This window comes from Harmonia axyridis, chromosome 5, assembly GCF_914767665.1.
Source record: "Harmonia axyridis chromosome 5, icHarAxyr1.1, whole genome shotgun sequence".
Classification (NCBI taxonomy): Eukaryota; Metazoa; Arthropoda; class Insecta; order Coleoptera; family Coccinellidae; genus Harmonia; species Harmonia axyridis.
This window is the reverse complement of record NC_059505.1, coordinates 529,121-543,409: the sequence shown is the minus strand read 5'-3', so window position 1 is coordinate 543,409 and position 14,289 is coordinate 529,121. Positions and strand designations below refer to the sequence as shown.

General features: G+C 33.4%; 2 protein-coding genes across 5 annotated transcripts in view; both read right to left on the bottom strand.

The window, feature by feature from the left end:
- The window catches only part of LOC123681308 (E3 ubiquitin-protein ligase HECW2-like), a 121,904-nt gene that overhangs the window by 32,899 nt on the left and 74,716 nt on the right, over positions 1-14,289 (bottom strand). The gene's annotated exons all lie outside the window — the stretch shown is intronic.
- On the bottom strand, positions 3,354-4,817 carry LOC123681310. Its single transcript, XM_045619641.1, has one exon. It carries the CDS (start codon positions 4,637-4,639, stop codon positions 3,518-3,520), a length of 1,122 nt encoding a protein of 373 aa, XP_045475597.1. The 5' UTR covers positions 4,640-4,817; the 3' UTR covers positions 3,354-3,517.

Genomic DNA, 14,289 nt, shown 5'->3' with positions numbered 1-14,289 from the left:
TAACAGAAATCTTTACAATGCAGCAGATATTCTTTTTATAATGAAAATGTTCCTCCTCTGAATCGACTTATTTAGTCGTTTTTACCGTTAAATTTCTCGAAAATTATCATTCGAATAGTCCAATCAAAATCGACAAATCCTTTATCTGGGAAGGACAAACAAGCATACATGAATGTTGTTTATGTCCAGCCCCCGCTTTATTTATGTATGTACTTTATCTGCAGGAGATATACGCGAGTTCAAAGATGCACCAACAGAAATTCGATAAGAGTATATCTCTATTCTTCGATCGAAATACTTCTGTAAATATATAGGCCCGGTATCGTCTATTACTGATTCATATTACCAATATTATATTGATATTATTTGATGGGATTATGTTTAACGGGTAGTAGAAATCTTTTATCGTAAGTTATATCATAAGGGCATCTAACTTTTCTGGAAAAAATCGAAAAAACATGTTACAAAATAATATTTTAACAATAATTAGTCGAAGACGAGGATTGTTGCACCTCAACGAATACTTTTGTTGTTGTCCAAGTAGTAATAGTAAGTAATAGTAGTAATCTTTATTAATCCTTTAGATTGAGAACATTCAATATAGGACAAGTCATTGAACAATTATATTATAGGTGGTACACAATTAATTAAATTCACTATCATTCAAGAAATCATTAACATGGTAATAACATTTATCCAGTAACATATTTCTTACGCTTTTTTTGAATGCAGAAATATTTTTCAGTTCTCCAATGGAGTTTGGTAGCTTATTGTATAGTAATATACCGAAGTAAGCTGGATTCTGTTCACAAATACTGAGATTATGCCTAGGTATACAAAATTTCTCACAATGCCGTGTGTAATACTTATGATAATCGCTATTCCTCCGAAATTTATCCAAGTTAGATTTAACAAATACTAGAGTTTCCAAAATATAAATACAGGGTACTGTAAGCAATCTATACTCAATAAATATGTTTCTACATGGAGTATATCTTTGAACACCTGATATTATGCGTACAGCTCGCTTTTGAAGTTTGAACACTCTTAAACTAAGAGAGGAACATCCCCAGAAAATGATACCATATTTTATTCTGGAATAAAAATGAGAACAATAATAGGTCATTAATATATTCGCATTAGTTAATTCCCTTAATCTATACAAAGCATAGCAAGAAGATGCCAAGCTATTACATACAGTACTAGTATGGCTTTCCCATCCCAAGTTGTTCTCAAGCCATACCCCCAAGAATTTAGTTTCCGAAACCTGCTGTATACTTTTACTATTAATTTTTATCAGAAATGATTCCATGCTGAGTTTAGTTCGAGGGGTAAAGTTGATAAATACCGTTTTTTCTATGTTTAGGTACAGTCTATTATCTTTAAACCAATTAACGAATCCATCTAACATTTTTTGTGCATACATTATGAGTTCTTCTTTATTTTTATGGCTACATAGGTAGCTGATATCATCGACAAACATTTCAATCGAATTTCTCTCATCTATATCTGGTAGGTCATTTACAAATAGTAAAAACAATAGGGGTCCCAATACAGAACCCTGAGGAACACCAAACTCTATATTTTTTTCTTTAGATCTTACACCATCTATCTCCACTACCTGGGCTCTGTTGGTCAAGTAGGATCTCAGCAAATTATTTACTTGCCCTCTTAATCCATAGGCTATCAATTTTTCGAGAAGCAATTCATGATTAACCAGGTCGAAAGCTTTACTCAAGTCCATGAATATTCCTAGAGTTTTCATGTTTTTACCTACACTGTCATATAGTTTGCTCAAAAAGTCGTGAATGGCTGTTGTTGTTGATCTATTTTTCAGGAATCCATGTTGCGCACTGTGAAGGATATTGTTACTAGTCAGGAATGAAATAATTTTATCGAAAAGAATTCTTTCAACTATCTTAGATATGACGGACAGTAGAGCTATAGGTCTAAAATTTTCAACTTTTTCTGTATCTCCCTTTTTATAGATTGGAACAATTTTCGCCAATTTAAGAACCTCCGGAAATACACCTCGATCCAACATCAAATTTATGAGGTATGCCAATGGGTGGGCAATCAAATCTGCGCATCTTTTCAAAACTTCCGTATTTATGCCATCCACTCCAACGCTATTCGAATTTTTTAGATTTTTCAGTACATCCCTGACAATTTTATCATCTACTGGCGTAAGAAACATTGAATGAGTCAACCTTGAGGGCAAATCACAATTAGTAGGCGTTTGCGGCAGTTTTTTATTCAATTCGACTGGAATATTCACGAAGTAGTCATTAAAATAGTTGACAATATCCTTTGTTTCTGAAATAGTGTGATTTTCTATTCTTATTTTATTTACTTTACGATTTTTGTTACTTTTATGTGAAATATTACTGCTGATGACCTTCCAAGCCGCTTTTGATTTATTTTCAGTTTGTTGAAATATGCTGATATTCTGCCTCTTTTTTGCTTCATTAATAACTTTGGAATAAATTCTTTTGTAATTTCTATAGTAATTTAGTATATTATCGTCATAGTTGCTGTCTAATAAATCACAGTATATTCTTTTCAATTGTTTTGATGACGTGCGAATGCCAGGTGTTATCCAAGATTTTTTGTTGTTGTGTAGATTTGGCTTGTATTTTCTGAGTGGAAATGTTATATCCGTGTAATATTTCATAGTTTCAACAAAATTCGAAAACGCTTCATTTACCTCCTGACATGTGAAAACTTCACTCCAAGTTTCTTTTAATAAATAAGATCGAAATCTATGATGATTTTGTTCCGTGAATGACCTAGCATACTGCGTCAATACAGGTTTATTAATATTTTCGCCTATGGTTAAGATTTGTGCAGAATGATCAGATAACCCATTAAAAATTACGTTGCATTTCAAAACATTTCCTGAATTATTTACACAAATATAATCTATACCTGTTTTTGAATTTTTTGCGACCCTCGTTTCAGTATTTATCAATTTAGAAATGTTGAAAGATGATAGTACATCTGTTAGTTCCCTCTTAGCAGTGGCGTCGCCTAGGTTATCGATATTTAGATCTCCACAAATTATGATCTCATTATTGACGTTTCTGCAGACTGAATTTAGAATAATTTCCAATGACTTGAGAAATGGAGATATCTCACCGTGAGGAGGGCGATATACAGAGATAATACATAGTTTTTTGTTAGTCAAATATACCTCGATTGCACTTATTTCTACTATATTTTCAGTTGACATTTCCTTTATCTTTTTTAATTCTTTAACATTGTTTATTAAAGATTCTTTACAGAATATGGCACTACCACCACAACTTTTCAGAATTCTACAAAATATACTAACTAGTTTATAGCCCTTTAAAGATATATACCCTGACAGTTCCTCTGTTAAATGATGTTCTGTAAGACAAAGTACATCAATTTCCTCATCCATCAGAAATATTTCAAGTGAATCTAATTTATTTCTCAGAGAATTTATATTTTGATGCATTATGATGAGGTTGTCCGTTTTGGTTATTTTTAATTGTTATTGACTATTATTAACAGGTAATTTGATATATTTTCTTTTCGCCTCAACTTTCCTTAAATATACTGAACAATTCAAATCAAATATATTATGTTCTACATTCAATTTTAGTGAAAACTTTTCATTCATTAATACACAATTATGACACTTGACTTTCTCATTACAATTTTCAGTTTTGTGACTTACTGACGTACAAAGTAGGCATCTATCTTCTTCTGTGCACTCACTGGCCTTGTGATCAAAATTTCCACATTTGTAGCATCTGAATACTGGTACATATTCATACACACTGCATCTGGACCATCCTATACTCAATTTTCCACTCTCGACAAGAAGACTAAAACACGAAGGATCGCATTCTGCAATGGCCATATATCTAGTTCTCATCTTCTTGATTATTTTCACATCTAAAAGGTGATGTTCTTTGATAAGGCACGCATTTTGTTTTCTAATCATTTCCTCAATTGTTTCTTTATCCATATCTTCCTCTATTCCTACTATTTTAATCCTTGGATTTATTTGGTTTGGCAGACTTATATCGTAACTTCTTTTTAATTTCTTCTCAGTTGCAGATCTTATTTTTTCAACTTCTTCTTTGCTGTTGCATTTGATCAGGATTCCACCTTCTTTGATGTTTTTAACTTGGGTTATTCCTACCTCTAAAGTAGCAGGGTTGCAAGATTTCATTAGGGCTTCTTTAGTAATTGAACTTTCCTGCTTTCGTTTAGGTTTTATCACCAACACCTCTCCTGTAGCTTGCGCATAAGTTTTTGTTTTCGCATTCTGCTTAGCATTTTTTGTAGCAGTTAACTTGTTTTCAATATCAACAATTTTTTCTTCAAATAGTTTTTTTATTTCAGCTATGTTTATACCATTTTTCAAAATCAATTCGATGTACAACAGGCACTGATTACAGTACCATTTTGCATTTGTAGCATGTGATATCGTTGTCCACGCATCATCCGCTAAATTGGCACAATTTGGATGAAATCTCCGCTTGCATAATCCATCGCATAACACGACGAAGTCCTCCAATTTGTTTTCACATTTATCACAGTTCATTTCCATTTCATCCGATTTACTTTGTGGGAAACACTTCTTGAGTGCGCCACTGGCTGGCATATTCAGAATTCAGCAAAATTGTTCTTGTTTACACAATTTGCCATAAAATATAATAATCAGCGGAGGTGGTTTTCACTGGATCATTTACTGTTTTTAAATGAATATTTCTTCTGTCTTGAAAAATAATCAACAAGATTATTTTCCGATTCAAAACAACTTGAAAACCTCGATCAATTATTCGCCTCGACAAATATCATAAGGAGCACCAAAAAACACGTCTACTCAATATGGAGAGAATACTCAGAATAAGTTGTTCAATGTACAGGGTGTTCATAAGATCATGAACTTGGACAACTCAAATTCATCAAAACTCAAGATTTTCAAATTAGAACCTATATTTTTCATTATCTAGTCGATTCTACGTACAAAAATAGTGGGGGTTACTTAAGAAAACCCTATAGCTAAAATTAATAACGGGTGTTTTTTTTCGAGGTAAATAATTTTAAGTTGGCATTACTGTTCAAGATGGCGACCGATTCAACAGCTGTCAAGTGATTTATTCTCAGTTTGGTTTGGCAATTCACCATGAATAGACTCAAGCCTGAACAACGCTTACAAATAGTGCAATTTTATTTCGAAAATAATGGTTCTGTGCGGAATACGTATCGCGCACTACGTCCATTTTATTTTGTTTAGCGATGAAGCGCACTTCTGGTTGAATGGCTACGTCAACAAACAAAACTGCCGCATTTGGAGTGAAGCTAATCCTCGAGTGTATGTCGAAGCAGCGTTACATCCAGAAAAACTGAATGTTTGGTGCGCTTTATGAGCTGGTGGAATCATTGGTCCGTACTTCTTCAAAAACGATGATGGCCAGAACGTAACAGTCAATGGTGATCGGTATAGAGCCATGATTACTAACTTTTTCATTCCTAAATTGAACAACCATGATGTCCAGGAGGTGCGGTTCCAACAAGAAGACGCAACATGTCACACAGCTCGTGCCACAATCGATTTATTGAAAGACACGTTTGGTGACCGCCTAATTTCACGTGTTGGACCTGTAAATTGGCCTCCAAGATCTTGTGATTAAACTCCGCTAGACTACTTTCTGTGAGGCTATGTAAAGTCATTGGTCTATGCGGATAAGCCACAAACCCTTGAGCATTTGGAAGACAACATTCGCCGTGTTATTGCCGATATACGGTCACAAATGTTGGAAAAAGTCATCGAAAATTGGACGTCCAGATTGGACTACATCCGAGCCAGCCGTGGCGGTCATACGCCAGAAATCATATTCAAAATGTAATGCCACAAGATTATCTTGCGTATAAATAAAATTTATGTCAATCGAATAATCCATCGTTGTTTTATTGCAATTTAAAGTTCTATAGCTCCAAAAAAAAACACCCTTTACTTCAAGAGTTCCAAATTAAGTTTTGGATCTTTTACCTGTTAGAAAATAAAATAGAATAGAAAAATATCATGTGCTTTGGGTACCATAATAATTTGAGATACGAAATCTTTCTGCATTATCTGAAGCAGTCCACAATCATATTTATTCAAATTTATCCAGTGAATAATCCTCAAACAAACCGAGTAGAGAAACATATGGCGGTTTCCCTATGAAGTGACTAACCGAATGCAATCTACATTTAATCGGGTCATGCAAACACTCTGTTCGTTAGAAGAAGAAGACGAGGGTGTGAGAGAGAAGGAAAATATAGTAATTGACTTTCAACGGCCAAGTACATTCGCTAACTAATGTACAAAAGAAGCCCTTTATTCGTAATGAAGACCAAAGGCGAATTTGTTTGCAGGAAGTGAAGCCAGCAGGAAGTTACAGCTGGATTGGAAACTTGTATCTTGATGTACGACGTATTATGGAAGAATAACCCTTACATCAGATAATATTCGAACTCATGATTTCACTGAATAGGGTAAAAGGATATTTTTAGTTATGTCTTTTGACATTAGACAACTAAAAACTACCTCAGAGTAATAAACATAGGTAGAGGTAGTATTATAACATTGTCAGTAAGTAAATTTTGTCCCCAACATGAACCATCAATTTTGACATGAAGCGCGCGGAAATGAAAACATATCAGTGATACGATATTTCACTCAATTCGCGAGTTTCTCCACAAAGAACGCACTTCTTATGTCCCATAGTGAATCAACGTTTCATATTAACTCAAAATATATTGAAATAAATACCTAAATATATCAGAAATTCGGAAAACAAACAGCAAGCGCGTCAAACGACGTGAAACAACCGATGACAGTAGGAGAGCAAAAGTTGCCAAACCTTGGATTTCAGCAGGTAGATACAGAAAATAATAAATATTCTGCTTATTATAAATTCTACAATTAGGAAAAATATCGGATTCCAAATATTCAAATTGCTTATTTAATCGATAATCACTCAAATAAATATATTTCATTCAATATAATATACATTCATAACGATATAGTAATTGGATTTGAAAATATATTTCAATTCGACAACGTAATCTAACCACGTTGGGAACATGTAAAAATTGCGTATACTTCCTCTATGTTTATTACTCTGTGGTCTTTAGGTATTTACTAAAAATGGAACAATCCACGCTCAAGGAATTGACATTGTTAGAATTCTCTACAAAAATTATAAAATGTTGTCATAGTCCTCAAAACTGAAGCACCTTCTAGGGCGGCAACTGTATGTAAAAAAATCTAAACCGTGTCCGACGCTGTGAATATTATTGGAAAAAAAGTTTATATATTTCATATTTCAATGATCAATTCGACTTTTTTTTTTGGTAGAAGTACATGCTCCGGAAGAATTTAAATATTGAAGTCCTCTATTTATTCATTCAATTCCTTATATCCAACGGAACAATATTCAATGATGACCTAAAAATTTACCATTTTATTAGCCCAAGCAGATGCAGGGCTTCCGTCAATAACATAGCCAGCTATTAGATCTATTTTACGTTCGGTATTTTGAATAAATTATTCATGACTTAATATTCCCATATAAAGCAGTTGCCTGGCGTTGTTATCATGTAATAGTATGAGTTATTATCATTACACGACTGAAATGGACAGATATCCTAAATAAATATAATTGCGAACGTTATAAAAGCAAGTTCAAAACTGAAAAAATTAAACCTTCGTTTTTGTAACGGGTTTTTCAAGCTTGTTCGAAGTTTCATATGCTCAAAACTAACTTAATAATTTCGAAATGGATGAATTTGTTTCAATGAGACTTTGAAAGTGAACCCTAGAAGAATGAAGGTAAGTACTGGCTTTTTGATGATCATTGAGAACTCTAATGGGTGTTCAAATGATACAATTAATTGATGACCTATTGAAACGATAATACTGAGCTTATTCCAAATGGCACATCCTTCATTTTTTATTATTAGCTACCAAATGAAAAAATGAAATAAAGGATGTGCCATTTGGAATAAGCCTCTTATTAACGTTTGAATAAATCATTAAAGAATTCTTTCGTTTTGGACACAGAAGAGTTTTTAATTATTATCAACAAGTCAATCCTTACCTATCTTCTCCATTTATTCACCTTCAAAATCACAATCGAATAAATTCAATCATTTCAAAGGTTTTGAAATTTCCAAAGACTGTTCAATTTCTCAAAAATGTTTGAGCCTATGAAACTTCGAACAAGCTTGAGTTTATTTATTTCATAAAATCTGAAAATTCAATAAAAAACAGGGTGACCCATAAGAAAATACATATTTTTGGTTATTTACACTCTGTATCTGTAAAATAAAGCGTTTGCGGATCCATGTTTGTAGGACGTTTTTTTCTTAGAATTATTCGAGGAGTATCTCTTTTTCATTTGTACCTCCAACTTAAGAACAGCCTGTATTTTGTAAAGTTGCATTATTTGGGATGCATAAACATATATGATATAATATATAAATTATATAAGTATGAATAGAGGAGGACACCTGCATCTTAGACAATTCAATTCTCACAAGATATGTAGTTCATGACCTTGAGTAAAATGAATGGATAATGAGAAATTCCTTGAGGTGTGTCTTAGTGCACAATGTAATGGACGATTTCCTTCTGAAACAATGGCGAGGCCGATGTAATCAATACGACTTTCAAGCAGCTCGACCATTATATTTTTGAAAATTTAATTTTCTACGCAAATATTTGGTTATCGATTACCCCCGACTACTTCGTTACAACACGTGTGAATATTAGATCGATTCTTCTGTGTACGGTAAGGTGATTAATACAGGGATCTGCCAAGAAAGCACCGGGAATTCATCATTTGAAATACTCGCTTGAAAATATTGTTCTGAATGTGACTAATTTGGCACAATAGGATAGATAACAGTATGGAAAAATCCAAGAAAGGACTAATAGTGTTAGAGAATAATATAATTGAGAAGTATTCTAAAATAGTTATTTATAATTGAAAGTGTAGAAGGCATTGATATTTTTCCACCAGTTCAAAATACAAAAACGAGCCTCGAAGTGGTGAGTTTTTTAGTAATTTTTCATTGAAAAATGTTGCTTGGCAGAACTGTTTCCTGTATCACAAATTCGCGTTATCTCTGCACGATTGGATGACATAAACTACTGAACACAAATGACATTAGAAATGTCAAAAAATAATACAAAGTGTTACTATACGTACGTTGTCGGATTGTGATATATTTTCAAATCTACAATTTCACTATATCGTTATGAATGTATAATATATTGAATGAAATATATTTGTTTGAGTGATTCCCGATTAAATATGCAAATTTGAATATTTGGAATCCTATATTTTTCCTAATTGTCGAATTTATAACAAGCAGAATATTTATTATTTTCTGTATCTACCTGCTGAAATCCAAGGTTTGGCAATTTTTGCTCTCCTACTGTCATCGGTTGTTTCACGTCGTTTGGCGTGCTTGAAGTTTGTGCCGGAATTTCTGATATATTTAGGTATTTATTTCAATATATTTTGAGGTGATATGAAACGTTAATTCACTTTGGGACATAAGAAATTCGTTCATTGTGGAGAAACTCGCGAATTGAGTGAAATATCGTATCACTGATATGTTTTCATTTCCGCGCGCTTCATGTCAAATTTGATAGTTCAGATTGGGGACAGAATTTGCTTACTGAAAATGATATATCCTTCCTCTGAGATTAGTCTGAGATTATCAACATTTCAAATTGTACCATTCTTAATGAAACATCCTATATATAAACAATTTAAACAGGATGAAGTGTAAGTGAGAAATAATCATTGGTGTAAACTTTGCAGTATTTTTAATTATATGTTGATTCGTACGAGATCGAAAACCCTAATTACCTACTTAATGGACTTTTGTAGAACCGCGATCAAGTGATCACCACCACAAATATAGGTACAAAACTTAGCTTTCTATTTGATACGGTCAAGGAATGATCAAACGGCAACGGTATGCAAATGACCCCAACTGACCTCTGATGGTCCAATTAAAACGATCCAACTTGATCCACACGTGTAGAAAGAGGGAATAAAACCCTTCAATGAGTCACTATTAGAAGGGTCGGAGAAGGTTAAATATTCCTTGGATCGTAGTAATGAATATCTATTGTTTTTTCGAATGGTTGTCTAACAATGAATCTATTTATGATTCAAAAAATAATTCTGCGCGTGATATTCAATAATTTACGTCGATATTTTTTTATAACTACAATGTTTTGACTATCCCTCACTATTGAATTTCAGGTACCTTTCATAAAAAGTGTTATCCAATAAGAGGTCTCGTTTCGAAAAGCACGCTATCTGGGCAGCTGTCTCTTTAGAAGCTGTCATCTTATGACATTTGACAGGTGACAGCTATACCATTACTAAAAACGGAACTATACACGCATCAACAACGCACTTAAACTGTTAAAATTCACTACAAAAATAGTGAAAATTTTGTTACGGTGAATGGATTGGGCTACTGAGCTGATTGATGATTTTTATGACCGGAATTGGAGGATATTGATATGGACGATGTATATTTTCGACAAGACGGCGTTACGTGCCACACAAGTAACGAAACAATCTCAATTCGGCAAGAAAACAGGTAAACACAGTTGGCGACTAAGATCTTGTCGCTTTAGACTCTTTTCCTTGAGACCACGTGAAAGATATGGTCTATATGCCAATGTCTATTTGCAACAAGACGGCCTTACGTGCCACACAAGCAACAATCGCAATATTGTATGATGAATTGATGAATTTCCTGGCCTTGTTATTCCTCGAAGATGTGATCAGAATTGGCCACAGAGATCTTGGGATTTAACACCTTTAGACTTTTATCTTTAGGACCACGTGAAAGATAAGGTCATCACAATTGATTCTAGACCTTAAAGATGGAATTCTTGAAGAAAATTTCATGAAAAGGATATGGTGTTGAAACCGTAGCTATGTCAGCCCTTAGACTGAAATCGTTTTTGATCGTAAATGGCTTACCTTCATCTTTACAATGAAATAAGTATCCATTGATTTCTTTCAAAATATACTCTTTTTTATATCAAAATGAAACATCTTATTAAAAAACATTTATTATACCTTTTCGAAGGGAAAAACTACTCCCTTATTACTGGCGTATCGTTTATCGAAAGAACTAAGTTGACCCACCCTGATCATTAATCAAAGTAGTGATTCATAACTGAAAGCATAGCGAACGAAAATCGATCGCCTATAAATCAGATCATTATTCCTTCTAATAGCGACCGTAAACAAATCAATAAAGATACCTAAACATCCCAAAATGATTGGATCACGTCTCCACTACATATTTCGTAAGAATTGTAATTATCCGCGTATCAAAACGAACATTTCCACCGTATTCAACAAGGCAGCAGCCTTGGCTCTATGATTGGGACCTTTCAAACCTATAAGCCGTTCATGAATCGACCATTACACTTTTACCAACGCGAAAAAAAAAGATACTGCCAATTTGCAAGTACATATCGAAGAAATATGGAAATAATCGAATGAATCGACAACAAACAGGACACAATGATAAATATTTAACAGCTTGAGAGAATTGTTGGGTCGCAACGTAATAAAATGAACCTTCACCTTCCATTGTTACTGTTAACCCTCTGTAATTACGAAATCAATTAGCAAAATAACTGACTAATTGTGCGGTCCACCGGAAACGAGTGTATTCTAGACTCTAGTTAGAAGATGGCTGAATTAAAATAATTATCGATTATTTAATTATTTCACTACCTAATATAGAATATTTGCACGCCTTGTAGCGATGTATCGAGGTTGAAGTTCGGTATGATTCACCTTTAAAACAAACGCGACAATTTTTCAAAATTACTCATTTAATTGATTTAATTGGTGTATTGACGGGTTTTCCAATAAGAGATTTCGTTTTGACCTAAAAGAAAACAGTACATTTTGAGATGAATTAATTGATGTTCATTTCATTGTATAGAAAGGAAGGTATGCTATTAACAATAGAAAACGATATCAGTCAAATGGTCCCCACGGCTACGGTAGCACCATCATTTTCTTTTCACGAAATTTTCCATCACCAATTCGCATTTTTGGGCTGTATGTCCTCGATGACTTCACTAATTCCATCTTGAAGGTCTTGAATCGATTGTGGACCATTGACATAGAATTAATCTTTTACGTAGCCTCAAACTGAAAAGTCTAAAGGTGTTAAATCACAAGATCTTGATGGCCAATTGTGATCACCTCTTCGAGAAATAACACGATTATTTCTTGATATTCAAGATTATTGGCTTGATATTCAAGATACTTGACTCAAGCTCAAGCCAAGTAACTTGATCTTGACTTGAAATCAATTCAAGTTCAAGTCAAGTTTGTCAATGTTAAGTCAGGTTATTTAATAAATAAATACTTGACTTAACATTGAAAAACTACTATTTGACTTGAACTTGACTTAATTTCAAGTCAAGCTCAAGCTACTTGGCTTTCAGTAGTTCTTGAGCGACGCAGACGGTTTCGATTCTTCAAATCATTAAAATGTCTCAACAGCTCGAATTATTCCACCAATTTCACTCAAAAGTGCTTTAGTTTTGAGAACTGTGATTGGAAATTTTTTTACATTTCCGAAGTGAATTTAAACAATTTCAATGCGTTGTTGAAGCATATATCATTCCATTTTAGCGATGGCAGAGTTTTCACTTGTCAAATGTCAATAGATGCCCAGACAGAGTGCTGTTCAAAACGAAACCTATTATTGGAAGACGTTTTTTGATCATCATAATGAAGCAATTATTAAAGAAAAGAGATAGCTCCAGAGTAGGTTAGTACACCAACCTTTGACGTGGAGGATCTGGGTTCAAATCCAACGTGAACTCTCATTTTGCTAAACGGCTTTTTTTCTATGATTTGATATATTTCACTATGAAATAATGGACGAATTATTTCTGATCCATCTACGTTTTAACACACCATTCTATCTAAAATCAACAAGTTGATTGGTCGATCGAAATTTCGTGGAACCCTCAGAGCAATTGTGCGCAATTCAAATTTTATAAATCAGGGGTAAGCCCCTGTTCAACTGCCAAAAAATTCGTTGAATCGCCGGTCAGCAGACCGTGCACACAATCGACTTAAAACACCTGTAACAATATTTTACAACCATTATGGCTTTGTTCGAATTGGCACAAACGGAAGTGCCAAACTGCTCCCCCAATAAATGAAGAACCGGAAGCTTAATTTCTCCGAGGCTCGATCGAAGAACCATTGCAACAGCGGAAGAACTAATTACAGATATTATCTTCGGTATAACTTACGATACCGTCGTTATTTATAACTTATATTTGCTGAATTTCGAATTGAATATTATTAGATGTTTTTTGAATTGAGTGAAGTCAATTTTTTCTCTAATTCTGTGGCTAATCCCTTCATTCAGTCATACATAGTAGAAAAAAATCGTGCGGGAATACCTCAGTTTCACACAAATTCCATGGTTATATTTCATTATTTAATGTTGGTACTCGGAACTCTCCTGTCACGGTATTAATCTTTTATCTGTCAAATTTTTAATACCGAAAACTGTTCTGCCAACCAACATTTTTCAATGCAAAAATTCCTAAACGACTTTTATGCAAAAATTGCATCAATTTCTATAAAAATCCAGTGAATTAGAGAAAATGATCTATAATATTCGTACAGAAGGCTCATTCTAACATTCTTCCATTCAAAAACTTGCCACTTTGTGGCTTGTTTTGAATTTTAAACTATTTTGAAGAATTTCTATTTCACACTACAAACCCTCAAAACTCTAGTTCTCGCTGCTCATATACATCAATACATTTCATTTAACATATAGCCAGGTTTTTTGTAATTCATAGTACTCATAGATGTATCAAAAAAGAAGGTGGAAGAAAATATAAAAAAGAAAAAACTTATGTGTAAGATTTGTTAGATATGTAAGTATGTTTGAAATACTTATTTCAAAAATTCTTTATTAGAGCCCACTTGAGAAAAGGAATAGTTATTTTTAAAACAAGTGCAGAAGGCATTGATATTCTTCCATGAATTTTAGAATGAGCCTTCTGTACGAGTATTATACATTTTTTTCTCTAATTCATTGAATTTTTATTGAAATTAATGGAATATTTTTTCATGAATAACGTTTAGTGATTTTCGCATCGAAAAATGTTGGTTGGCAGAACTGTTTTCTTTGCCACAAATATGACAGATGATAGATAAATACATG

Coding starts and splice junctions, on each gene's coding strand:
- LOC123681310 (XM_045619641.1), bottom strand. CDS start 4,639: ATGCCAGCCAGTGGCGCACTCAAGAAGTGTTTCCCACAAAGTAAATCG.